At 41.9% G+C, this 27379-nt stretch overlaps 2 protein-coding genes across 9 annotated transcripts in view; one reads left to right on the top strand and one right to left on the bottom strand.

Moving 5' to 3' along the window:
- Positions 1-17422, top strand: part of LOC106613187 (polyunsaturated fatty acid 5-lipoxygenase) — a 32704-nt gene extending 15282 nt beyond the window's left edge. Inside the window, exons 2-16 of one of the 3 annotated variants that reach the window (XM_082976775.1) lie at positions 1107-1232; positions 4105-4238; positions 5764-5962; positions 6095-6176; positions 6412-6534; positions 8303-8409; positions 8532-8704; positions 10320-10466; positions 10555-10758; positions 10898-10984; positions 13321-13499; positions 14112-14233; positions 14768-14868; positions 15550-15720; positions 15830-17422. In XM_082976775.1, coding sequence (XP_082832901.1) covers positions 1175-1232; positions 4105-4238; positions 5764-5962; positions 6095-6176; positions 6412-6534; positions 8303-8409; positions 8532-8704; positions 10320-10466; positions 10555-10758; positions 10898-10984; positions 13321-13499; positions 14112-14233; positions 14768-14868; positions 15550-15720; positions 15830-16009 — 2067 coding nt within the window. In that variant the 5' untranslated portion in view covers positions 1107-1174 and the 3' untranslated portion in view covers positions 16010-17422. Of the gene's footprint in view, positions 1-1106; positions 1233-3750; positions 4239-5547; positions 5681-5763; positions 5963-6094; positions 6177-6411; positions 6535-8302; positions 8410-8531; positions 8705-10319; positions 10467-10554; positions 10759-10897; positions 10985-13320; positions 13500-14111; positions 14234-14767; positions 14869-15549; positions 15721-15829 lie in introns of those variants that run through there. The other 2 variants (XM_014215200.3, XM_045722462.2) reach the window with 2 other exon arrangements.
- Positions 17423-19976: 2554 nt separating this feature from the next.
- Positions 19977-27379, bottom strand: part of LOC106613192 (E3 ubiquitin-protein ligase MARCHF8) — a 126118-nt gene continuing 118715 nt past the window's right edge. For 3 of the 6 annotated variants that reach the window (XM_014215216.3, XM_014215232.3, XM_014215263.3), the window contains 4 exons: positions 25916-26108; positions 24420-24555; positions 23171-23185; positions 19977-22546 (listed from right to left, as the gene is read on the bottom strand). In XM_014215216.3, the coding sequence (XP_014070691.1) occupies positions 22242-22546; positions 23171-23185; positions 24420-24555; positions 25916-26108 (649 nt within the window). In that variant the 3' untranslated portion in view covers positions 19977-22241. The remainder of the gene's footprint in view (positions 22547-23170; positions 23186-24419; positions 24556-25915; positions 26109-27379) is intronic. The other 3 variants (XM_014215240.3, XM_014215247.3, XM_014215256.3) reach the window with 3 other exon arrangements.

The raw sequence follows: 27379 nt of genomic DNA, 5'->3' as shown, positions 1-27379 counted from the left end.
ATTTGAATATGTAGGCTAAACCTGTTATGTTGCAGCGCCCCCTAGTAGGACTGCTGTGGGTGTTGTCTTGCCCGTTTCTTTACACACAACTGTAACATTAAGGTTAGATTGCTGCATAACATCAGAGTAAGCTGGATATTATTGAGCTTCTTCATTCCTCCATGGCTTGAGTTAGAAGCTGCCTGTAACTGAACTAGGATCAGTTTACCCTCCACCAATCCAATCGACACAAAACTGACTTTAGATGACTGTCTAGGCAGTGCAACTGCAGCCTACTCCTTGGTTGTAAGTGAGAGACTAGAACAAACCAAACCACATACAGTACTGCTACAATATGGAAGTATATTAGTATATCATACTGTATCCAGCAGTGAAATAGTGGGATTCCATATTTGCATGTATTTTTCTTGAAACCATCCAACACTTGTTGTCTGACTTCAGCACATTTGACTGGTAAATATATGTGTAGCCTATTACTGACTAGAGAGCTGCTCTCTGCCTTTCTGAGTATTCACTGTCAATGGAATGATCTCTGCACCCTTGTTTTCCCCATCCTATATTTAACCTAGCCTTATGCCAGCTCTGCTGTCTTGCCACTTTTAAAAGGAATTTTGTATTGGCAAGACGGCACAATCAGTTCTTGGACCAGGCTATATTAGACCTATTTAATGTAATCATTTTGGAACACAGAGGCATTTCCCTCTCCCATATATAGCATAACATATTCCATTAGACCTATACGGTCTATTCCCATCTCCTCTCATAGGTAATGGAACATTGGAAGCATTAGTAAAATGAACGCTGTAAGTACAGATATTTGGTTGAATATTGACATTGGAAGTTCCCATTGGATCCTCAGTGGTAGTGATTGTGTGGGTGTTCCCGTAGACTAGTCGGCTGACCTATACAGGTGTGCACTGCTCATGATTTGGAAACCAAATAATGTAATGGAGCCAATATAGCTGTGATGTCATCAAACAGAAGAAGTATTCACTGTGATGGGGAAAAGGAAGTGGATTTGATAATATCTTATGATGTCTAAAACCTTTACTAATAACTTTAGGAACACCGTCCTAATTTGATTTGCACCCTCCCTTTGCCCTCAGAACTGCCTCAATTCTTCGGGGCATGGACTTTACAAGGTGTCAAAAGCGTTCCACAGGGATGATGGCCTATGTTGACGCCAATGCTTCCCACAGTTGTCAAGTTGGCTGGATGTCCTTTGGGTGGTGGTAAGCTATTCTTGATACACACAGGAACTGTTGAGCAGGAAAAACCCAGTAGAGTTGCAGTTCTTGACACAAACCAGTGAAACTCGCACCAACTACCATACCCCGTTCAAAAGCACTTTTATCTTTTATCTTACCCATTAACCCTCTGAATGGCAAACATACACAATCCTAACTTAGTCCTCTTTGTCCGGGTAGGACATACAGTGTACATGTAACACTGCAACAATCTTCTGCCATTGGAGTCTATCTTTGCACTGTTCTGTGAAGAGAGTAGTACTGTACACAGCGTTGTACGAGATCTTCAGTTTCTTGGCAATTTCTCACATGGAATAGCCTTAATTTCTCAGAACAAGAATAGACTGAGTTTCAGAAGAAAGTGCTTTGTTTCTGGCCATTTTGAGCCTGTAATTGAACCCACAAATGCTGATGCTCCAGATAATCAACTAGTCTAAAGAAGGCCAGTTTTATTAACAGTTTTCAGCTGTGCTAACATAATTGCAAAAGGGTTTTCTAATAATATATTAGCCTTTTAAAATGATAAACTTGGATTAGCTAACACAACGTGCCATTGGAACAAAGGAGTGATGGTTGCTGATAATGGGCCTCTGTACGTCTATGTAAATATTCCATTAAAAATCTGCCGTTTCCAGCTACAATAGTCATTTACAAAAAAATTGACAAAAAAATTGCTTTTCTTCAAAAAACAAGGACATTTCTAAGTGACCGCAAACTTTTGAACTGTAGTGTATACAGTATCAGTCAAAAGTTAGGACACACCTACTAATTGAAGGATTTTACTTTATTTTTACTATTTTCTACATTGTAGAATAATAGTGAAGACATAAACACTATGAAATAACACATATGGAGTCATGTAGTAACCAAAAATAAGTTTGTTAACTGCACCTCAGATTGCAGCCCAAATAAATGCTTCACAGAGTTCAAGTAACAGACACATCTCAACATCAACTGTTCAGAGGAGACTGTGTGAAGCAGGCCTTCATGGATGAATTGCTGCAAAGAAATCACTACTAAAGGACACCAATAAGAAGAAGAGACTTGCTTGGGCCAAGAAACACGAGCAATGGACATTACACCGGTGGAAATCTGTCCTTTGGTCTGATGAGTCCACATGTGAGATTTTTTGTTCCAACCGCCGTGTCTTTGTGAGACGCAGAGTAGGTGAACGGATGATCTCCGCATGTGTTGTTCCCACCGTGAAGCATGGAGGAGGTGTGATGGGACGGGGGTGCTTTTCTGGTGATTGATTTATTTAGAATTCAAGGCACACTTAACCAGCATTGCTACAACCGCATTCTGCAGCGATACGCCACCCCATCTGGTTTGAGCTTTTTGGGACTATCATTTGTTTTTCAACAGGACAATGACCCAAAACACACCTCCAGGCTGTGTAAGGGCTATTTGGCAAAGAAAGAGAGTGATGGAGTGCTGCATCAGATGACCTGGCCTCCACAATCACCCGACCTCAACCCAATTGAGATGGTTTGGGATGTGTTGGACTGCCGAGTGAAGGAAAAGCAACCAACACATGCTCAGCATATGTGAGAACTCCTTCAAAACTGTTGGAAAAGTATTCCTCATGAAGCTGGTTGAGAGAATGCCAAGAGTGTGCAAAGCTGTCATCAAAGCAAAGGGTGGCTACTTATTTTATAATTTGATTTGTTTAACACTTTTTTGGTTACTACATGATTCCATATGTGTTATTTCATCGTTTTGATGTCTTCACTATTATTCTACAATGTAGAAAATAGTAAAAATAAAGTAAAACCTTTGAATGAGTAGGTATGTCCAAACTTTTGACTGGTACTGTACATTTGTGAAAAATGTTACACTAATATATCTTGATTAGATAAGTATTCATTAAAATGGGTCAATACATGTTAGAATCACCTTTGGCAGTGATTACAGTTGTGAGTCTTTCTGGGTAAGTCTCTAAGAACTTTGTACACCTTGATTGTACAATATTTTGACATTATTTTCTAAATTCTTCAAGCTCTGTCAAGTCTGTTGTTGATCATTGCTAGACAGCCATTTTCAAGTCTTGCCATAGATTTTCAAGCCGATTTAAGCAACTCCAGTGTATATTTGGTTTTGTGTTTTAGGTTATTGTCCTGCTGAAAGGTGAATTTGTCTCCCAGCAGAGTGACCCAACTTATGTGACTTGTTTAGCACATTTTTACTCCTGAACTTATTTAGGCTTGCAAGAACAAAGGGTATGAATACTTATTGACTCAAAACATTTCAGCTTTTCATTTTCAATTAATTTGTAAACATTTTGAAAAACAACATAATTCCACTTGGAGTATTGCGTGTTGGCCAGTGACCCAAAAATCGAATCCATTTAAAATTTGGCTGTAACACAACAAAATGTGGAATACTTCCTGAATGCACTGTATATTGGTATTGTCATAAACAATGAGAGAGTGAAAGAGAGATCTGGCCATTCCTTCAGGCATGATAAGAGGGTGGGGTCAAACACTCACTCAAACAAAACACCAGCCAGTGTGAAACATTATCCAATGCATCTGCATCCTCTAGCTAGCTGTTTAACAGCATTTGCATTACATGTGTGGTGTCAGTATATAAGGGGATGTTTATGAGAGAGTGAGCTAGAGATAGAGGGAGGGAGGAGCGAGAGAGAGAGAAAGACCGAGAGTAGGAGATCTAGAAAGTGTTAGGGTCTACATAAATTCCTTAGCAAAAAGGGGAAATCTAATTTTGTCTAGACTCTTAGTCAACAACCGACACACTTGTAGGAGGCTATCATATCTGCCTGCAGACAACCAGTGGATATCAGTTCTCCTGTCCATCGTGTGTGCGTGTGTGTGTACCATCATGCCATCCTACACAGTGACGGTGGCTACAGGAAGCCAGTGGTTTGCAGGGACTGATGACTACATATACATCACCCTGGTGGGAACAGAGGGATGCAGTGAGAGGACTTTACTGGACAAACCATTCTACAACGACTTCGAGAGAGGGGCGGTGAGTTGAGTTACAGTGGCAAGAGTCCGTTTGAAAGTTTCACAGTGTGTGCATTACTTCAAATACACTCAGAGGTGACCTTGTTAATGATAGAGAGAATATATTTCCAGTAACTATCAGATTTTAAACTCTGGCTGCATCCTGATTCTTCACCCTTCCCCCAATGTGCACGTGCACACTTCTCATCACTTCTCAGTCAATGCTTAATAAAAAGCACACTTCCTCTAGTATCTGTCCTGAAGCCTCAACTCAAATAATGCATACTAATTGGACTGATTACTAGTTTGTGTTGAAAATGACATACTTGTTAGACCACAAGATATCTCCCTCTGGAAGCCCTCACAATACCTTAGTCTGGGTGAATGAACTTACATTACATTGTAGTGTAACAATAACATTTGACATGCCTTTTGGACATATTCATATTTATTACACCAACATTGTATTATTCATATTTTATTATTTTAACGTAATTAAGGACTGACATTTGACAGAAAATGTTTTAAATGCATACTGCTAATAACTGCACAAAGTTCCTTAACAAATGTACAAATAAATCATTGGTTTTATTTTACTGTTCCCTGGTGTAAGATCTGCCACAGAATGTATTGCAGGAGCAACCCCAGCCCCTCTATTCTATTCAATAAATAGTGCTTGAAACTGTGCTGCAATATGAGGTAATGGGAGTAATCCATAGCATAAAGAGGAAATAAATGGTCATTGCTCTCAATACTACTATGTGAGGGACTGTGATACTCAGGCAAGCAATAAGAGCCATTTACAGAGTGCTTTTTACTTGATTTTCACTTGGAAATACAATGGATTGGATTCCATAAAACACTTTTCCCGGTGCTCAAATCACTATACATTGTCTTGTAGAAACTTGCCTTATCCACTGCCAAGTACAGTGACAGATGAACTCCAGTGCAGAGTGCGCCCTATAGGTGCCATCACCGTTTCTGTGTATGAGTGTATTTCTCTGTGCTTTTCCTCTAATGGAGCAAAAATAATAACAAGGCCTATTGCCAAACCTCTATTACAGCCAATTACTGATTAGTGACCTGCTCATGGCCTTATGGCCCATGAACACCACATGGAAGATCAATACAAAAGCTTCCCTATCTAATAAACTGTCAATTCATTCTGGCATTAAAATTTTCACCAGTGTCTGAATCCTGGACACTACATCCAGTTGTACTCTTTAGTTCATGATGCAAGTGGCTGTATATTGCACCAACCATCAATGACTCATGAGCTGCTACTAACCTCATGCTGTCTCTTTCTTGCTGTTTTGGGCGGTTGTGTCAGGACCGCAGAAAAAGTATCTGGTGCAAAAGGAACAGCTAATGGGCAGCCAAGCAAACACATTGATAAAGCCATTGATTAAAAAATGCACTTTATGTAATAATTACCACTTGGTAACGACCATTGTCCGTCCTCAGGTTAGGCTTAATCTGGGTCCGGAAAACTGTCCCATTTTGTCCACTTTGCTAAAATCTCTCTAAACCTGGTTGTCTGTTCTCAGGTGGACTCGTATGATGTGACGGTGGGGGAGAACCTGGGAGAGTTGGAGCTGGTGAAGATAGAGAAGAAGAAGTACTGGGTTCATGATGACTGGTACTGTAAGTACATCACAGTGAAGACCCCCTCTGGAGACTACGTAGAGTTCCCCTGCTTCCACTGGCTGGTGGACGACAAGGAGGTGGTCCTCAGGGACGGAAAAGGTACCTGTCTGTCGGGTCTGTGTCTGCCGGTCGGTCATGTCTGTCAATAAACTGTCCACAGTCTTTAGCTTAAGGAACATAGAAGTGAATCTAAAATCATCCTCATTATCGTTATTCACCCTTTTTTTTAAGCACTGCTGCCAAAGGATGACAAGACCAGACTGGTGAAGCAACACCGACACAAAGAGCTGGAGAGCAGACGGAAAACCTACAGGCAAGAGCTGGGTTTATTGTGTATCACACATCTACCTCACAATGACGTATTGATGTTATACCAAGATGCATTCAACAAATAAATGTATTCAATGTATTGAACTAGTAAATGTTTTTCTAGTATTTATTCAATGCACTGAAACTACATATAGTGTAGCCTACCAACATTAAATGACCTGTACACAGTCTTACGTAGTGGTGCTTAACCTGATTCTATGATGTCTTCCTGTGTGTAGATGGAGGGAGTGGCAGCCTGGAATTCCTATGAGTATAGATGCCAACACTCACAAGGAGCTTCCCAGAGACATCCAGTTTGACAGCGAGAAAGGAGTGGACTTCATACTCAACTACAGTAAGGCGTAAGTACTGCATTCACACTACACTCTGTAACCTAGTGTAGACTCCCTTTATTTGTTATATGCATTGCCGACTCTGCCAAGGGTTCTGAGGTTTTATGGCAGAGTAGTGTCATTGTCCTGTCACTACACTCTGCTGCAACTATTTCCCCTTATTTGCAACATTGTCCATACAGTCTTATACTCTGTTCCATTTTTACACTCATCCAGTGTTAAACCTACAGTAGTCCTCTTTCTAATGTGGAGATTTCCATGTAGAAAGCCCATACTTGTCATGGTAGGGGATTTTCCGTTCATTGGGGTCAGTATTTGTTTATTACAGTGATGTTATTTTCTAAATGTCAGGACTTCCTGGTTTGAATAAAAGCTAAATGGGAAACAGAAAGAAGCTGTTAGTTCAGTAGGTGGGTGGTTGGTGAGTAGTATGTGGAACTACTAGTATTAAAAAAAATAATAATGAACCTTTATTTAACTGGACAAGTCAGTTAAGAACATATTCTTATTTTACAATGACGGCCTACCCCGGCCAAACCCTTCCCTAACCTGGACAACACTGGGCCAATTGTGCGCCGCCCTATGGGACTCCCGATCACAGACGGTTGTGATACAGCACAAGATCGAACCAGGGTCTGTAGTGACGCATCTAGCACTGAGATGCAGTGCCTTAGACCGCTGCGCCACTCGGAGTATGTGGATGTGACTAAAAGGAAGCCTGTTTTAAAGCTCTGTATGAAATCATGTTGATCAGGAGAGTCATTGTATGAGTAACCAGGGACATTTGCATGTATCCTACACACCAACAGGCTGAACACATACACATATTGTCTTAATGAGACTGGCTGTGTGCTCTGACAAATACTTTGCTTCAAACCTATCAGCGTACTAGTATGCTTTTTTTCATCTTTTGATTGCTTAGGAGGGATAACAACCTTCCAGACAGGTTGTGTGTCTTTGCTCTGTAGTAGTTCAGTTATGGGAGAGTAGCCCTCATTATCAACAACAACCATCTATAATAGACTTGTCATGTATTGATGAGGAACTAGAGGAAGTGGCTGGGGTTAGCAAGACACGTACTGACGTGTATTAATAGAAGCGTTATGACTGACTGTGGTTCTGCTGCTTACTTGTGGCTTGTTTGTGCAGCTGAATTTGCATTGATAACAGCTCATCTGCAGAGAACACAGGGTATAAACTATTACTCAGTACATTATGCTATTCAGGCATTACTTGCTTGATGTAGCATTACCAGACTGGTAATGGATAGGATTAGATTTAAAGCAGAATAACCTACATTGACAGTATCAATGTACTGTACCAATGACTAGCAGACTTTACTCACCAGCAGGTTAGCAGCAACATCCTTAGCATCCCAAGTGTTGAGCACTGGCAAAGTACTGCACACGTGTGTGTGAATCATAGACAGGAAGGGAAGCAGAAACTCTTTTTCTTAAATTCATCCCTGGAAAGTGGCAACCAACGCTGCTAACGATTGAAAATAACGTGGATACGTGTGTAATACATGTGTAGTAAACGTCAACTCCCTGCTGTCAGTAAGTCAGTGACTGACATTTTCTTAATCCATTAGTTTTGTTTGGTGATCACAGTGAAATTGGAAGAAAATAACTCTAGACATAAATCTTAGCCTTGTTCGACCATCCTGATCTCTCAAAATGACATTCTGTTTTTCTATGGTTTTGCAGCGGTCAAGATGGTGGCTCAGGCTACTTAAATCTTTCCCTGCAGCTTGATGATGTTGTTCTCTCCTTCCCAGGATAGAGAACCTCTGTGTGAACCAGTTCATGCACATGTTCCAGTCCTCCTGGAATGACTTTGCTGACTTTGAGCGGATCTTCGTCAGGATCAAAAACACCATCTCAGGTGTGTGGTCTCTGTTTTTTCCATAGAATGTGGTCTCTGACTCCTCTCTCCTCTTTGAGCAGCTTAGCTAATGCGGATCCTATTCAAAAAATCATCCTCTCCCCTTCGTATTCCTATTCTAGAGTATGTAATGCAGCACTGGAAAGAAGACTTTATGTTCGGCTACCAGTACCTGAACGGCTGTAACCCAGTGATGATCCAGAAGTGCACCAAGCTGCCAGAGAAGTTCCCCGTTACACATGACATGGTGGCAGATTGTCTGGAGAGAGAGATGACTCTGGAGGAGGAGATTGAGGTAGAGACTGAGACACACATATGCACATGTCACATGCACGCATTTATGCAAGCTTATACACATGCATGCACAGATCACATCCACTCACAGAATCTGTGACCTATTGTACACACAAACAGACAAGACATGCAGAAAGACAGACCGACTCCAAGGTTTACAGGCTCATATTGTAAGACATTCACCCTCGCCTGGTTCACCAACTACTTCTCAGACAGAGTTCAGTGTGTCAAATCAGAGGGCCTGTTGTCCGGACCTTTGGCAGTCTCTATGGGGGTACCACAGGGTTCAATTCTCGGGCCAACTCTTTTCTCTGTATATATCAACGATGTCGTTCTTGCTGCGGGTGATTCCCTGATCCACCTCTACGCAGACAACACCATTCTGTATACATCTGGCCCTTCTTTGGACACTGTGTTAACTAACCTCCAAAAAAGCTTCAATGCCATACAACACTCCTTCCGTGGTCTCCAACTGCTCTTAAACGCTAGTAAAACCAAATGCATGCTTTTCAACCGTTCGCTGCCCACACCCGCCCGCCCGACTAGCATCACTACTCTGGACGGTTCTAACTTAGAATATGTAGACAACTACAAATACCTAGGTATCTGGCTAGACTGTAAACTCTCCTTCCAGAATCATATTAAACATCTCCAATCCAAAATTAAATCTAGAATCGGCTTCCTATTTCGCAACAAAGCCTCCTTCGCTCACGCCGCCAAACATACCCTCATAAAACTGACTATTCTACCGATCCTTGACTTTGGCGATGTCATTTACAAAATAGCTTCCAATACTCTACTCAGCAAACTGGATGCAGTCTATCACAGTGCTATCCGTTTTGTTACCAAAATCCCTTATAACACCCACCACTGCGACCTGTATGCTCTAGTCGGCTGGCCCTCACTACATATTCGTCGCCAGACCCACTGGCTCCAGGTCATCTATAAGTCTATGCTAGGTAAAGCTCCGCCTTATCTCAGCTCACTGGTCACGATAACAACACCCACCCGTAGCACGCGCTCCAGCAGGTATATCTCACTGGTCATCCCCAAAGCCAACACCCCGTTTGGCCGCCTTTCCTTCCAGTTCTCTGCTGCCAAAGACTGGAACGAATTGCAAAAATCGCTGAAGCTGGAGAGTTATATTTCCCTCAGTAACTTTAAACATCAGCTATCTGAGCAGCTAACCAATCGCTGCAGCTGTACATAGCCCACCTGTAAATAGCCCACCCAATCTACCTACCTCATACCCATATTGTTTTTATTTACTTTTCTGCTCATTTGCACACCAGTATTTCAACTTGCACATCATCATCTGCTCATCTATCACTCCAGTGATCATTTGCAAAATTGTAATTACTTCGCTACTATGGCCTATTTATTGTCTTACCTCCTCACTCCTTTTGCACACACTGTATATAGATTTTCTTTTTTTTTCTATTGTGTTATTGACTGTATGCTTGTTTATTCCATGTGTCGCACTGCTTTGCTTTGTCTTGGCCAGGTCACAGTTGTAAATGAGAACTTGTTCTCAACTAGCTTACCTGGTTAAATAAAGGTGAAATATATATATATATTTTTAAATAAAACAAACTTGTATTACGTGTTGTTTGCAGGCTGGTAACATCTACATAGCAGACTATGAGTTGATGGAAGACATCAGTCCCAACAGTACAGACCCCTGTACTCTACAGTACCTGGCTGCTCCTATCTGTCTGCTGTACAACAACAGCCAGAGCAAGATCCTGCCTCTGGCCATACAGGTAGGCTATTCTGCATGGTTAGAAAAAGAGCATGGAGCAGTGTTTCTTCACCATCTAACAAAACATGCTCCTCCTCTCTCTCTCCCAGCTGGGTCAGACTCCAGGGAAGGACAACCCTATCTTCCTGCCCAGTGATGGTCAGTATGACTGGATGCTAGCTAAGATCTGGGTCCGCTCCTCTGATTTCCACATCCACCAGACAGTCACACACCTGCTGAGGACTCACCTGGTCTCTGAGGTGTTTGGAGTGGCCATGTTCAGACAGCTGCCTGCAGTACACCCTGCTTATAAGGTACACCAAGTACACTTCAGTCTGTGCCTGTGTTTTGTGACTGATAATGTGGCTGATTAGTTGATTCATGGATTGTTTAGTTAGATGGTTGGTTGATTGGTTTGTTTGTTTATTTATTTATTGGTGGTCTGTCCTCTAGTTGCTCCTTCCTCACATTCGTTTCACCATCGCCATCAACACCAAGGCCAGAGAGCAGCTCATCTGTGAGTTTGGCATCTTCGATAAGGTGAGTGTGTGAGCGAGGGACATTGAGACATATTCAGAAGTGCATCTACACATGGTACTAAAATCTGTCTCTTATCTGTCTTCATTGTGACTAGATTTCCTGGTCCATCCCTGTATGTAAATTACACAGAAAAAAATATATACACTCCACAATTTCAAAGATTTTACAAAGATTCTACAGTTCATATCAGGAAATCAGTCAACTGAAATAAAAATATTAGGCCCTAATCTATGGATTTCACATGACTGGGAATTGGTCACAGATAGCTTAAAAAAATAAATAGGGGTGTGGATCAGAAAACAAGTCAGTATCTGGTGTGACCACCATTTGCCTCAAGCTGCGCGACATCTCCTTTGCATTGAGTTGATCAGGCTGTTGATTGTGGCCTGTGGAACGTTGTCCCACTCCTCTTCAATGGCTGTGCAAAGTTTCTGGATATTGGCCGGAACTGGAACATGCTGTCATACACGTCGATCCAGAGCATCCCAAACAACCTCAATGGGTGACATGTCTAGTGAGTATGCAGACCATGGAAGAACTGGTACATTTTGAGCTTCCAGGAATTGTGTACAGATCCTTGTGACATGGGGCCAAGCATTATCTTGTTGAAACATGAGGCGATGGCGGTGGATGAATGGCACGACAATGGGCCTCAGTATCTCGTCACGGTATCTCTGTGCATTCAAATTGACATTGATAAAATGCAATTGTGTTTGTTGTGTGTAGCTTATGCCTTTCTATACCATAACACCATCGCCACCATGGGGCACTCTGTTCACAACGTTGACATCAGCAAACCGCTCGCCCGCACGACCCCATACACGCTGTCTGCCAACTGCCCGGTACAATTTAAATCGTTATTCATCCATGAAGGGCACACTTCTCCAGCGTGTCAGTGGCCATCGAAGGTGAGCATTTTCCCACTGAAGTCGGTTACAACACTGAACTGCAGTCAGGTCAAGACCCTGGTGAGGACAACGAGTACACAGATGAGCTTCCCTGAGACGGTATCTTAAAGTTTGTGCAGAAATTCTTTGGTTGTGCAAGCCCACAGTCTCATCAGCTGTCCGGGTGGCTGGTGTCAGACGAACCCGCAGGTGAAGAAGCCAGATGTGGATTCCTAGGCTGGTGTGGTACATGTGGTATGTGGTTGTGAGGCCGGTTGGACGCACTGCCAAATTCTCTAAAACAACGTTGGAGGTGGCTTATTGTAGAGAAATTAACATTAGATTCTCTGGCAACAGCTCTGGTGGACATTCCTGCAGTCAGCATGCCAATTGCTCTATGGGACTCCCGGTCACGGCCGGTTGTGATACAGCCCGGGATCGAACCCTGGTCTGTAGTGACGCAGTACCTTTGACCGCTGTGCCACTCGGGAGGCTCATATTATTGCAAACTTTTAAAGTTTACCAGTAAATTACCAGAATTTTTGTAACTTTCAAAGATTTTATGTAATTTATCACAAGACATCTAGTGGCCCTTCAGTTTATCACAGGTGTCTAATTATCGCTGACCCTCTATCTGGCCTTATCGCATGTAAAATATATAACATAATCAAATAAGATGATTTTTAAATAAAACAAATAAAGCTGTAAAACATTATCCTAAATATAAACCATAGACATAGTAAGATAAATAAGTGTGTAAAAATGTTTATAAATAAAATATATTTCATGTTGAAACCCTCATATTAAACACCAATGTTATTCATGAGTTTATATCTTGGTTGTAAATGTTTTTGCACTGAACTGGTGGCAGTTGTGGAAAAAGTAAATAGTTGGAAGAGTTGCAGTTGAATATAATGCCGTTGTTTATTAGATGCTTTTTTCCATTAATTAGGCTATTTTCTCTCGAACTATATGGTCTATTCACAAGAAACTCATGGACAAAATGGGCACAAAAAATAAATACTATATATGAATACATTTTTAAAAGTTATTCAAGTATAAATGACAATAGATTACCTGTTAATTACAAACATTACAGAAGATTTGCAACCCTAGTCTTTATACTACGAGCACCGATTGATAACGTGCAGTAATAGTTCCTGTGTTTTAGAGGGTGGGATTATTATGATTGAAATGGTTTGCTGTCCAGATCTGTCTACACTTGTAAGATCTCCAGACACAATTTGTGCCTGATTACTTCCGGAGGTGGTCAGGATGATCTGATCACAATCAGATCAAAATATGTCTTTTAATCGTCTAAACCTGTCTAAAAATATGGGCACAATCAGAATGTGGACACGATCAGGACAAAGGATGCATGTTAGCACCTGGTAAAAATGGGCCTAGAGACGGAGACATAGAGAGCTAATGTGTACTGTCTCTCCCTAGGCCAATGGTACAGGAGGTGGAGGACATGTAGAGATGATCCAGAAGGCTATGAGGTCACTGACCTTCAGGTCTCTGTGTTTCCCTGATGCCATTAAGGCCCGCGGGGTGGACAGCCCTGAGGACCTACCCTACTACTACTACAGAGACGACGGGAACAGGGTCTGGGATGTCACCAAGAGGTCAGAGATCGTGGGGGTGTGGGGGGTCTGTGTGTGTCCTTCTTGACCCATTTATAGGAGGAGGAGAACCAGGCCAATCACCAGGAAAAGATGCCATGAAATGGCCATGAGATGGCTAACTCTAACCCTAGCTTCATGTCCACACCCTGGCTCAACCCACCCCTATAGCCATAACCCTAAAGCCCTAGCCATTACCCTAACCCTAGCTTCATGTCCACACCCTGGCTCAACCCTAACCCTATAGCCATAACCCTAAAGCCCTAGCCATTACCCTAACCCTAGCTTCATGTCCACACCCCAGCTCAACCCTAACCCTATAGCCATAACCCTAAAGCCCTAGCCATTACCCTAACCCTAGCTTCATGTCCACACCCCAGCTCAACCCACCCCTATAGCCATAACCCTAAAGCCCTAGCCATTACCCTAACCCTAGCTTCATGTCCACACCCTGGCTCAGCCCACCCCTATAGCCATAACCCTAAAGCCCTAGCCATTACCCTAACCCTAGCTTCATGTCCACACCCCAGCTCAACCCTAACCCTATAGCCATAACCGTAACCCTAAAGCTTTAGCCATTACCCTAACCCTAAATTTGATTTGCCATTTCCCTAGTTTTGTGTGGGACGTGGTGTGTATCTACTACGACAGTGATGACACAGTACAGAAGGATGAGGAGATCCAGGCATTTGTTAAAGATGTCTGCAGCTTTGGGATGCAGGACCTTGACTGCTGTGGTGGGTACAAACACATTATAACCAACAAACACTACAATGGCCTAGCCTGCTTTAAAATGCTGTTTTAGTTATCTGCAATACAAATACACACTTCTTATTTCTCTGGACTGTGTTGAAAGTAACATTATCAATATTTAGCTATGCAGAAATGTACTTCACTTTTAAGTTGGCCAAAAGCCTCTGTGCTTGTCTGTTGCTGTGGTAACAGTGGTGTGCGAGTAAGGAACTCAGTCTGGTCTGATCAGGCTAGTAGGGACCACAACTCCACTCTTCGAGGGCCACTCTGCTGGTTTACATCTGACAGAACCACTGGGTAACCAGGTGTATATCCACCTCTGCCCAGTCAACATGACTTGCCAGGGGACTCAAAAACCAGCAGGAGATGCAGCCTTCATAGACTGGTGCTGTGCATTGCTAAGCAATACTGTAGTCTGTGATTGCATGACACTGTGTGTCTAGGGACTGACCTTAGTGACTCACTGGTGAAACAAGTGTCAAAATAAAGATGTGTTGCGCAAATAACCCTTCCTGTAGGGTTTCCCAAGTCCCTGAAGACACGCGAGGAGCTCACAGAGTATCTGACTGTCATCATCTTCACTGCCTCTGCACATCACGCTGCTGTCAACTTTGGACAGGTACGGCTCGGGGCTCGATATGATCAGATCCGTTTTAGCAAACATCCGCTTAGCAGTTGTTTTGGCGGTGTCTGAGGTGGAACTGCGTCAGAGCTGTCAATTCCAAGTGGCTCCTGGCATTATGAAACGGACATTGCCTTTGGCTGCACTGAGTCGCATTAACAGAAATCCCATCTAGCCTTGTTTCCAAGTTCGATTACTGGAATGTGAGATTTAATCTACACCTCAGTTAGGATAATTGAAATCCTCATTATTTGTTTCATGATTTTTCAATTTGATCATAAATATGTCTATATAGCCTACACTTTCTCATTCTGAACTTTTAATGCAAGTGGGGCGGGTTTGGTTTCGTTAGCAACTGTTCACCGAATCTGACAGCTCCCAATGCAGTTCCACCTCAAACACCCCCAAAATATCCGCTATGTTGGTGTCTGCAACGCTTGATCTGATTGAATCTAGGCCTTGTAAAGGTAGGCTTTGGACAGGTAAGACTTGGTCAGGTAGGCTTTGGAAATGTAAGATTTTCTCAGGTAGACTATATAGTCAGGTAGCCTTGGGACAGTTGGTCAACATTACTGTAGATGAGCTTGATCAGTGCTTACAAACAAGAGCCTGTATGTTGTCAAGAGCACCACCTAGCTTCCCTTAGATGTTAATGTCTGCCTACTCTGTGTATTTCAGTATGACTGGTGCTCGTGGATCCCCAATGCACCCCCCACCATGCGTAAGCCCCCTCCCAGACAGAAGGGGGTGGTAGATGTGAAGTTTATCATCCAGAGTCTCCCTGACCGTGGCCGGTCCTGCTGGCACCTAGGGGCCGTCTGGGCCCTCAGTCAGTTCCAGGAGAACGAGGTACACACACCACATGCCCACGTATGGATAAACACACATGGTGTTTGTCTAATTTTGTTCTTAATAATAAAGAAATCCATCCAATTCCTGTGTGTCCTCTCTCTGTCAGCTCTTCCTGGGGATGTACCCAGATGAGCACTTCATAGAGAAGCCGGTGAAGGAGGCCATGGAGTCGTTCAGGAAGAGACTGGCAGAGGTCAGCAGTGTCATCAAAATTCGCAACGAAGGCAAGAAACTACCCTACTACTACTTCTCTCCCGACCGCATCCCTAACAGTGTGGCTGTCTGAGAAAGGAATGAAGGGGAGAGAGCAAGGAAGGGAACAAGGAGGAGGGATAGCTATATAGTCAGATATACACTGAGTGTACAAAACATTAGGAACACCTGCTCTTTCCATGACAAGCTTACCAGGTGAAAGCTATGATTCCTTATTGATGTCACTTGTTAAATCCACTTCAATCAGTATAGATGAAGGGAAGGAGATGGATTAAAGAAGGATTTTTAAGCCTTGAGACAATTGAGGCATGGATTGTGTATGTGTGCCATTCAGAGGGTAAATGGGCAAGACAAAATATTTAAGTGCCTTTGAACAGTGTGTGGTAGTGGGTGCCAGGCGCACTGGTTGTGTCAAGAACTGCAACTCTGCTGAGTTTGTCACACTCAACAGTTTCCCGTGTGTATCAAGAATAATCCACCACCCAAAGGACATCCAGCCAACTTGACACAACTGTGGGAAGCATTGGAGTCAACATGGGCCAGCATCGCTGCGGAAAGCTTTCGACCCCTTGTAGAATCCCAACCTGGTCTCAGAGCATTTCATATTATTCTGTATGTAAACTCAAGACACTCCATTTAGAATGATATGTTTGGTATGGTTACATTAGAAAGATGGTTACTTAAGTATTTTTTTATTTAACTAGGCAAGTCAGTTAAGAACAAATTCTTATTTAGTCAAAAATGAAAGTAGGGTGGATGGGTGGGCATGTAACACAAATGTCTAGCAACCCAAAGGTTGCGGGTTCAAATCTCACAACTTTAGCATTTTAGCAACTTTGCAACTACTTAGCATGTTAGCTAAACCTTCCCCTAAACTTAACCCTTTTAGATACCCTCCCCCTAACCCTTTAACCAAACTCCTAAACTTAACCCCTAGCCTAGCTAACGTTAGCAACATATACGTTTTTCAAATATGAAACATATTGTACCTTTTTGCAAATTCATAACATATTGTATGTTTGAATTTTTTTTGGAACATTGTACTTTTTGCAAATTCGTAACACATAATACAAATTATAATTCATAACATATCATAAAAAAATGGGACATCCACAAATTAATACATACCATACGAAATGGAGTGTCTTGGATTTACATACAGAATAATACAAAATGCTCTAAAACCAGATTGAGAGCCCACGCCCCGACGAATTGATGCTGTTCTGAGGGCAGAAGGGGGTGCAACTCAATATTAGGAAGGTGTTCCTAATGTTTGTATACTCAGTGTATTGCAAACATTTATGGTGTTGTTTCTTACATACTGTGCTGTAAGTATCGTTTGCTATGATAAGCACATACCCACTGATGCTATTCAACTTTTTTGCTAGCTATTTCTACAGATAAATCCACATTATTTCAATGTGGGACTATCTATTAAACTTCATTGGTGTACATTTCAAATGTCAAATAAAAATGCTCAAAATTGTATTTTCTATTTCTCCTTATAGTAGTGTAAAACGAAAACATAAGCATATCCAGTAGCTAAAACGAAGACATTTAGGTTTTCATTTTTATTTGGTTGGTTTTTCATTCTACATACTTTGTTCAAACATTTGGGAATTAAACAAATGAAAACACATCAATATTTATTTTCAAAAACAAGTACTTAAAAAATATATATATTTACAGTTACCATTCATAAGTAAACTGAGACAAACGCGTGGAATGATATCTGAAGGAGGGAAACAGTCTTGTATGTTCAAGTCGAGTCCGTAGTAAAGCACTGTAGTTTTATGCAAGTAACACTTTCTCAGCACAACAATAGTTATTATGAGGGGGGATGGAATGGCTGCTTATGTCATGTTCTGCAGAAGAGCTGTGTTTTCTTTTACATTTTAAATTACTTTAAAAGAACACACTCTGACAGGGTCATCCCCAAAATAAAATAAAATGTAATGTTATACAATATGGTTTAGGGTTGCAAAGTGTTGCTGACTTTCCCAAAACTCCCAGGTTTTCAAGAAATCCGGGAATCTTTCATTTGTGACAAAACCTGGGAATTTGGGTAAAGTTGCATGAATTTTGAGACTGTAGCCATTACAAAGTTATTATAGAGCTTAGCAATAAAAACTGTTCATGTAGCTAAGCAAAGCCTTGTCCATAAAAGTCTTAAGGTAAAGAAGCATGAAGGGACAACATGAAGTCTCTTCTCTCAAAATCACAATTATAGTAGCCAGTTATTCATAATCAAAAATCCATCATTTAAATTAATTTATCAATCATGTACATTCAAATATTTCTCTGAATACAATAAAAGCATTGATCATTTGGATCCATTGTATTCATTGGGTACAGTGGTGATAAAAGCTGGCTGAATATCTTATAGGGGTAGAACTATAGATGAGAGTAAGTTACCTTTAAAAGTCAAATGCAGTGCAGTTTGAATGCTGGCCTCACTGTATTAAGTCTAGCCCTCTCAGACTTTCGCCTCTGACAATAACTAGAACAGTGTGAGAAAGTCACGTACAGAAGAAGTGGAATTGGTTTCCAGGGAGAAAGCTCAAATAGCTCATGTCTGGAATTGGATACTGATAGTGTTAGTTGCATAAAATCACAATTTGAAGGGGTATCTTTTGACGCAAATATAAATACGACACAAACAATTTAAGCAATATTGTATCCAGAGAGTGAACCTCTGGATGAGAAACAGCGACAGTACTGGAGAATTGACCAGGTCAACTAGGGTAATTGCACTTTTTCTGTCTAATCGTACAGAGCGTCTTGGGGACTGTGTGAGGGGGTCCTAAAATGTACACTGTACATTGAAATCGTGTCCACAGATATAATACAAAAATAATATGTATTAATACATATCTGTGCTGGTCCTGAGAAGCATTAGGCCCTTATCAAACATGCTTCTCAAATACTACACTACCCACAACTCCAAACCTGACTTTTACAATTGGAGAATACGATGGAGCTTTACATTTCAGGAAATACAGATGTTGAAAGAACAATTTTGTTTGTCGTCATTGTACAGTAGAAGTGTCATGGACGCCGCATTGGTTGGACCTCTTGTTGTTATGTATATTTACACTGGTATCAAAAACACCGATGTTAAAAATGTGTGTTTGGTGGAATGGCTGTATAGGGCCCGAGAGGACCCTGGCAATGTGGTTCTCCCACAGATACAAAAGCACTTACACAACAGACTGTAAGCCCAAAACCGTGCTGCCTTGAGAAGGCCACAACTCCCCTGTTTAGACTGCACTTCCCTACTCCCAACACTAGATGGCGACCCAATCAGGTCCCTACCCTCACTTTTTTAGCTGACAGTTCCAATAGTTCATGTTCTGTCATGCTCTGCACTTTTACAGTATTGTAATTAAGTTAAGAGATCATGTTCTTGCATTTCTGTGCAGCTTGAATTTTACATTATATTAGACTCTTACCAAGTTACATTTAACCAGTGGTGGAAAAAGTACTCAATTGTCATACTTGAGTGAAAGTAAAGATACCTTTTTAATAGATAATAACTAAAGTAAAAGTCAGTGACCCAGTAAAATACTACTTCAGTACAAGTCTAAAAGTATCTGGTTTTGATTGTACTTCAGTACAATGGTGGATAAAGTACTCCTTTCTCATACTTGAGTAAAAGTAAATGATTTAAATTAAATGTATTATATTAAGCAAATCAGACGGCACCATTTTTGTAACTTAAAAAAAAGAAATTGACAGACAGGAGCACACTCCAACACTGAGACAGTTTAGTGAGGCCGCCAGATCATAGGCAGTAGGGATGACAACCATATTGCGGCCCTGCCTGAGCATTTGAAATGCAACGAGTACTTTTGGTTGTCAGGACAAATGTATGGGAGTAAAATGTACATATTTTCTTTAGGAATGTAGTGGAGTAAACGTTGTCACAAATAAATAGTAAAGTACAGATACCCCCAAAACATACTTAGGTAGTACTTTAAAGTAATTTTGCTTAAGTACTTTACATCACTGCATATGACTAACAACACAAGGCATTTGGCTCAGGGAAACAGTGTCTTTATTGTCAACATATGGCAAAACTGCTTTACTGGAGAGCAGCCATCAGATGTTACTCTAGAAAACATTATCTGGACTGAAACTGATCAAGTTACGTCTAATCAAACCCTCACAATGCCAGATGTGAGGAAGAACGATACATTAAGTTACATTGAATAATAATTAATGAAACATCAGGTGGGTTAGGGACTGATCGTTGTAACGTAATACATCTGAGTTATCGTGGTTGGAAACTGGAGGCTGTCTGACTGTGCAACAGAGACTTTAGCTCGACTGAAAAATGTATGTTGTGTCGCAGGTCTCTGTATCAGGTGATTGTCCGTTGCTCACCTGAGTCTCACTGACTGACTGTATGTATAAAACTAAACCAAAAGGACGTGCTACAGTATAACCCACCCACGATCATCACCATAGTAAAAATAGGCTCAGTAGGTCCTCTCATAATAATGATAATAGGATACAGGGCTTCTCTCTTACTGCCTCTGATCAAATTCACATAATCTTATGTAAATTTGGATTTGAATAATCCCATCTGCATGATCATTATTAGTGTGATCAGAGAAGTCAATAGGAGGATGAGAAGAGAACAGTCTAAATATAGCAGGCTGTAGCTTCCTCAAGGCATCATAGAACCCATGATTACTATTATTAAAAACTGCACATGGAATACCACAAGTACTGTATCATTCGCACAATAGAAAAAACATGACCGATTGGTTGGTTTTCCAAAGGTCATGCTATGATGATGACTGACATGGGAGATTATTTAGCGATTTCCTGTGAATGAATGGTTGGTAGAAAATGCTTTTAAAAACGTTACATTCTCAGAGCCTTCAGAGAGTTCTTATGGTAGAGGGAGGTAATGTCAGCTGGATGGTTGTATCTGATATTATCCCAAAGTTGTGTTTTGGTTGTATTAAAAACCACAGGGCTTGAGTAACCAGTAGGCCATATTTACCATTACTTTCAGTGTTAAGTGAAAAGTGCAATGATCATTTCAGCAGAATTCCATTCCCCCCCATCATTCATTGCTTTCCACGATTTCCATCCAAGGGAGGGCAGGTCTGTGTGTGGGACAGAAATGTCAAATATAAAACAAGGGATTTGTACACAAATCTTCCTATTTGTTGCTGTACAATTTCCCACACTTATCCCTGCAAACAAAAGTGACCATAGGACGTCCCCGGAACGTCAGGATATTGTATCCTAAACATTGTGTCATGGTCTTGTGTTTTTGTCTACTTCCCAGTTATCGGAACCTATTTGTAATGTTACCTATTGGACATCAAATGACCTTATTATAACGTTATACTACAACCAAACTGGGATCAGTACTGAACGTCACCTTATCGTCCTGAAGTTAATGTCATGTTTTAATATTCCTAGAATGTTCTCAGAACGGCAGTGGAATAACATTTAGCCAAAACCCTAAAAGGGGCCTAATGGCAATGTTGCTTAGGACGTCCCCTGTTTGCTGGGATATACTATAAAGTACTTTATTCATATTAAAAGAGAAGTGGGTTGAGAGGGGTATTGGTAGAAACCAAAAAGTGCTTCAATGCATGGTCAGATCCGGTCCAATCCAGTCAGATCCAGACCTAAACTCAGAGAGGCGGGGGAGCGGGCCTTAGCGGGCTCTCGGACGACAGCAGTACGGTGGCAGTAGTTGGAATGTTCAATTTTCCAGAATGTTCTATAATATTCCAGAGAAACGGCGGCGCTACACACTGATCCATGATGGTTTAGCCCATGATTCACAGGAAGTAAAACAAATAAACCAAACAAACAAGCTAACAAACACACAAAGCAACAAACAAACAGCTCAACAGAAATACTGAAACCTCTGGAGCCGAGTGAGATCATCTGTCTCAGTCCTGGGGGGGGGGGGGGGTGAGTGTGTGTGTGTGTGTGTGTATATATGTATATATATATATATATAGGGTAAAGAGTTTATATATATATATATGAGGGGTCTATTGGCTCTTCAGAGCCCCAGTGAAGGAGGTCTAGTCCTGGGAGAGGGGAGGAAACTGGTCCATACTGTTTCAGACTGTGTGGAGATGGGGGCAGGGTGAAGGTGGGTCACTCACACCTTAGTACAAACCCCATAATATAGTCTTATGTATGTCTGTGTGTTTTGTGTTTTTTACTCGGTTTGCTCGTGGTTGTGTGTGTATATGTTGGCCAGCCAGAGTGTGCCTGTGTATTAGTATATGTAAAATGGTGTGAGTGCTTCAGTAATATGTTGGTCAGACATGTAGCACTTCCATACTGTAGTCCTCTGTCTCTGTGTACTGGGAGGAGTTTGTGTCAGACTGGGTGAGGGCCAGAGCCTCCTTGTGCTCCAAACTGGGCTCCATGAGGGGCAGCTTCTCGAACACCTGCTTTTTACACATCTCTGGGCGGTTCTGGACATAGATCACCCGGTTGTAGGCCTTGAGTCTCCTCCACAGCTGGATGTAGACTTTACACTGGACGTACATGAAGACCAGGCCACCCGTGAAGCCAATGGCTACCACCACCAGCTTGGTCCAGAATGGCCACTCCAGGATACCTGGGGGTTAGAGTCAGAAGAGCGAGAGCGAGAAGAAAGAAAGAGGGAGGGAGAGTGAGAGAGAGACATGTAAAATACATTGCCAACAGTCACAAATATTTATATGCTTATCTAGGATGCAGATGCTACAAGAGATGGAGGGTGAAAGAATTGGATCAGTTCTACCGTGAAGAGGAGAGGAGGGTAAAGAAAGGGAGGGTATTGTACTGTAGGAAGGAGGAACAGGAACTAGGCTCTATCTCAATTCCTCTTTCTGCAATTCCTTGCATCCTATCTCCTCACCTCCTTCCCAAACAGATTGGAGAAGAAGGTCCAAGGTCCCTCCACTCTGGCCTTCTCCAATGCGTTTTAAAAACATTTGACATTTTAGTAGGCACTCTTATCCAGAGCATCTTACAGTTAGTGTATTCATCTTAAGGTAGCTAGGTAAGACAACCACATATCACAGTCATAGTACAGTAAGTACAACTTTTCCTCAACAAAGTCAGTGCTGGGGGGGAGGGCAAAGAGGGAGGATGACAGGAATCAAGGTAAGATTCAATTAGAAAAAGCCCTATACACCAAAGTCCAGTCTCACAGGAAATTAAATAAAACATCGTTAATGGTCTAAGGTGAAAAGTTTACCTGGGATTCTTCCGGCTGCATGGGTGAAGAGATTGCCATTACAATGTATTACCAGTGATAGACAGATAGACAGAGAGGGTAAAGAGTTTATAACTCAGTTTATCATGCACTTATACTGCTTATTCACTTACACTGGTGAAAAGAGAGTGGGGCCCTATCCTCACTCCTCTCTCTAGCAGTACAATAACAGCTTAAAGGGGAGCTGAACTTCCTGATTTAGCCTTGGTTTCATTCTCCTCATTAGGAAATGCGACTGAGATGGAGATTTTTTGGAGGCGTGCTTTGATGTGGGTGTCTCTTGTGTATGTGTTCGAACGTGGGAAGTGTTTTGTCTTTTTACTCAGCCAAAACAGTGCACAGTTACAGTCACTCACCCTTCTAGACAACTTGAAACAGTCTAACCAGGTCTTGTGTCTGGAAGTAGCCAAGACTACCTCGCAAGATAGGCAACTTCTTTTGCCAATTAGCTTCATACGGGTAGCCTATCTATGGGGCTAGTTAGGGACTGTCAATACATTTCACAATGTAAATGGAACAATATTTTCATGTTGCACACATTTTAGTTGTTTTATTAAATGCTTTCAATATTTGTATATGCCTTTCTACAATTTAGAGTTGGTTTGAGGTTAAGTCATTGAAATGTGGAGCTATTGACATTTTAAAATATTGTCCCATGTATATTGTGTAATTTACTGATGTTCCCTAACTAGCTCCATAGGGATATCGAATTTCGGACAATTTTGACCATGGGCATTACGATCGGGTTGTGTGCAGATGCTCTTAGAATTTAGGATTACTTGGATGATGCCAGCTGTGGGCATGTGGGCAGGATTGAAATAAACCAAATTCAAGGAAAACTGTTACGATACCGTTCATTCAGTGAAATAACATTTTTTCCTAATTATCTCGCAAATCTCTGTTTTGAATGAGACTGACTTTATGACCAAAAGTATCATATTTTGTATATTTCACACTAGAATACATGTTTCTGACTAATATCATAGGCTGTTTTCTACCGAAGAAGTTGTTTATTGCCTTCAGTTGCTCTTTACCAAACCCAGAAAAACAGTTGTAATTGTCTTGCACCATGTACTGTACTAGAGTTGCCTATTGCGTTGTGGTGCTTTGGCATTGTTATGACTGTATTGAGTGAGGGGTGTAATGGGTTTTTTGCCATGCAGTGAAAGTATTTAAGGGTATGAGTGTCCATTTTGAGGGGTGTTGTGGTGGTTTTGGTGCCTGTGATGACCTGTTCTGATCTCGTCTGCAGTGCGGTCGATGAGCACGTAGAGGGACCACACCACACAGGTTATGGCGATGACATGGAACGTCACAGAACACATGATCTTCCTCCTCTCACTAGATGTCATCTGGAGCTTCTCCCACTGAGAGAAAGAGGGGAGGGAGGGAGGGAGGGAGGGAGGGAGGGAGAAAAAGGAAAGAGTTTAAGCCAGATACACACACTTAAATAGTCCATTATGTTCTCTCGGACAGGGTTTGGGCGATTGACCATCAATGGACTATGAGCAGTCTGGCAGAAAGTGCTCGCACGTCCCTCTTCACAAGCTGCTTAAATGAGTGCTAAATATTTGATGGCCATCATTCTGTCCATGTTATGTGGATCATTCAGTTACACACTGATGCTGGTTAACTATTTATCAGCTATCCAGTACTACTCAACTTCTTATAGATCCAACACACTGGACTGTTTCTTTATTGATCCATGAAACCCATTGAAATCAATGGTCAAAGTCAAATACATGAAGAAAGGTTTTGCTACATTATACCTCCTGAATATCAGATGCAATTTCTCCCTAACCTTCATAGATGTCGACATGCTTTGAAATTATTTATGACAAACATGAAATTAATGTAGACAATTTATTGGCATTGATTCGAGGAAAGGGAGAGATGAGAGTGGAGGAGAGAAGAGGGATGACAGAATATAGAATGGGGAGAGTACAAATTAGAGAATAGGAAGAAGAGGAGCAGGGAGGGAAAGTGGACTTCTCTGCCCATCCACTGTTCCTTGGCAGAAAGGAGGTATAGATCTGTCTTCCTTGGCGATAGATCCCAGTGTGCCAGCCCTATAAACCAATATCCTGGCACCATGACTTCCTGAATAATGCAACGTTTACAGAGGAACAGAGGTAGATAATAAAGACACTTCATCCTGAGGGGGAGGAGGAGGAGGGGGAGAGAGGAGGAGGAGGGAGAGAGAGGAGGAGGGAGAGAGAGGAAGAGGAGGAGGAGGAGGAGGGAGAGAGAGGAGGAGGAGGAGGGAGAGAGGAGGGAGAGAGAGGAGGAGGAGCAGGAGGAGGAGGAGGGAGGATGAGGAGTCATGAGGATTTGGCTTGGTTTCCATGGTATTGTACTGAATTAACCCAGGATCTAAATTAACCCGGGGGGGCGACGACGATAACTATTAACAGAATTTAAGTGCTTTTGTTCAGTTTATCATTTTAATTAAAATGAATCTGCAAGCGTTAAAGATTGATAAATGCCTTAAATAAGACTGTATCATGTTCAAAACACTCAAAACCAATTGCAGAAGCCGAAAACCCAATGTCATGCTACTCTTATCAGTATTAGATAAATAAAACAGCTTTCTGTCTTGTCAGTGTCTTCGAGTGGGATTCACATCTGCATGTTCTGGTCACAGTCATCTCTGGGAGTGTAGAACTAGAACAGAATGAGTGTAGTATGCCGCCCCCCCCCCCCCCCCCCCCTGAAAAACACACACACCTTCAGTCTCACCTTGCGAAGGGGTTTGAGCTTGGTCTCCATGATGAACTGGTACTTGCAGAGTTCACAGCAGCGTGTGTCTGAGGACTTGATCCACTGCTGCAGGCACGCCTGGTGGACGAAGCGCAGGCTGCCCGTACAGTTGCACGGTGTTATCAGTGGGCTGTCATCGTCTCCTTCGCAGTGACAGATCCTACAGAGAGAGACACAGACACAGATTAGTAGACCATAGCAGATACACAGACAACAGACAGTCTCTAGACAGTTACTGATACAGAGTTAACACACTCTCAGTGACCCTAGAGGAGTATACAGACAGGACTCCAGAGGCAGAATACAGCCCAGACAGCCCAGACAGAAACACAACTCAGTGATGTTACCAGGAAATGTAGATATCAGAGTCTATATCAGACACAGACAGACATACTGATCACATCTGAACTAATAACACAACCCCAACACAGAGACTATGTCCCCAAGAGGAAACTCAATAATGACAAACTAATGTAATTATTCCCAAATCAACTTCACAGTCATGAATCATTTGCTGTTTTCTGAGAGACATGGGTGGGAGGTGTCATAATACCCATAAAACTGGAAATTGGAAATGGTTCCAATAATTTTCCCACCATAAATTTTTCCCATAGGTGATTTTAGAAACACTTAAAAGAAGGGCTCTGTTTTGTGTAGGCTTACCCTGGCGTGACATTTTGATAACCATGTAAATCTCTCTCAGACAAGGTGACTTCTAAAATCCCCTGTGGGAAAAATGAATGGTGGAAAAACGATTGGAACCATTTCCCTGTTTGACCGCTAGGTTTTATGGGTATTATGACTCATACTGTGGTACTCATCCATAGGGAAGGCCTAGAATGACATGTATAGTTTGTTACAGTATGGCTTACAAATACAACAACTTAAAGGTCTTTTACATCTGCAACATTCAGCGTTGAGGGGCATGAGATCACTATAGTGACTGTGCACACACACGCCCCTCTATTGAGAATTCTGAGCATTCACACACACACCATACACGTTCAATCAAATATCTGCTCCTTCACAGGAAAGGTATATTTCAGGGAACCAATCAGATCTGTAACATTGCACCTCTTCTCTCTATCAACTTGGTTCTCTGTCCGGTCTCTTTCTCTCACGCTGTCTCTGTCTTTCTCTTCCTCCTCACCTGTAAATCAGATCTGTGGTAGCTGCTGCCAGTGTTGCAGGTGTACATAGTATGGAAGCTACGAGTAACCTGCACTGTGTGAGTGTGTGTGTGGGGGAGAGAAATAAGAGAAGAAGCAGGAAGTTGAAGGGAGGAAAATCGATGGAGAGAAAAATTGAGAGCGAGGAGGGTGGGATTAGACTCACTGCTGAAAATGCAGAGTAACTTGTAAGGGCAGCACAGAAATCTCTGAAGTCAATACTCTCCACGCACACACACACCCCCTGCCCACACACACACAC

Source organism: Salmo salar, chromosome 01, assembly GCF_965601325.2.
Source record: "Salmo salar chromosome 01, fSalSal1, whole genome shotgun sequence".
NCBI classification, from domain to species: Eukaryota; Metazoa; Chordata; class Actinopteri; order Salmoniformes; family Salmonidae; genus Salmo; species Salmo salar.
Note: the sequence above shows the minus strand (reverse complement) of the source record. Positions and strands in the feature narration are given on the sequence as shown.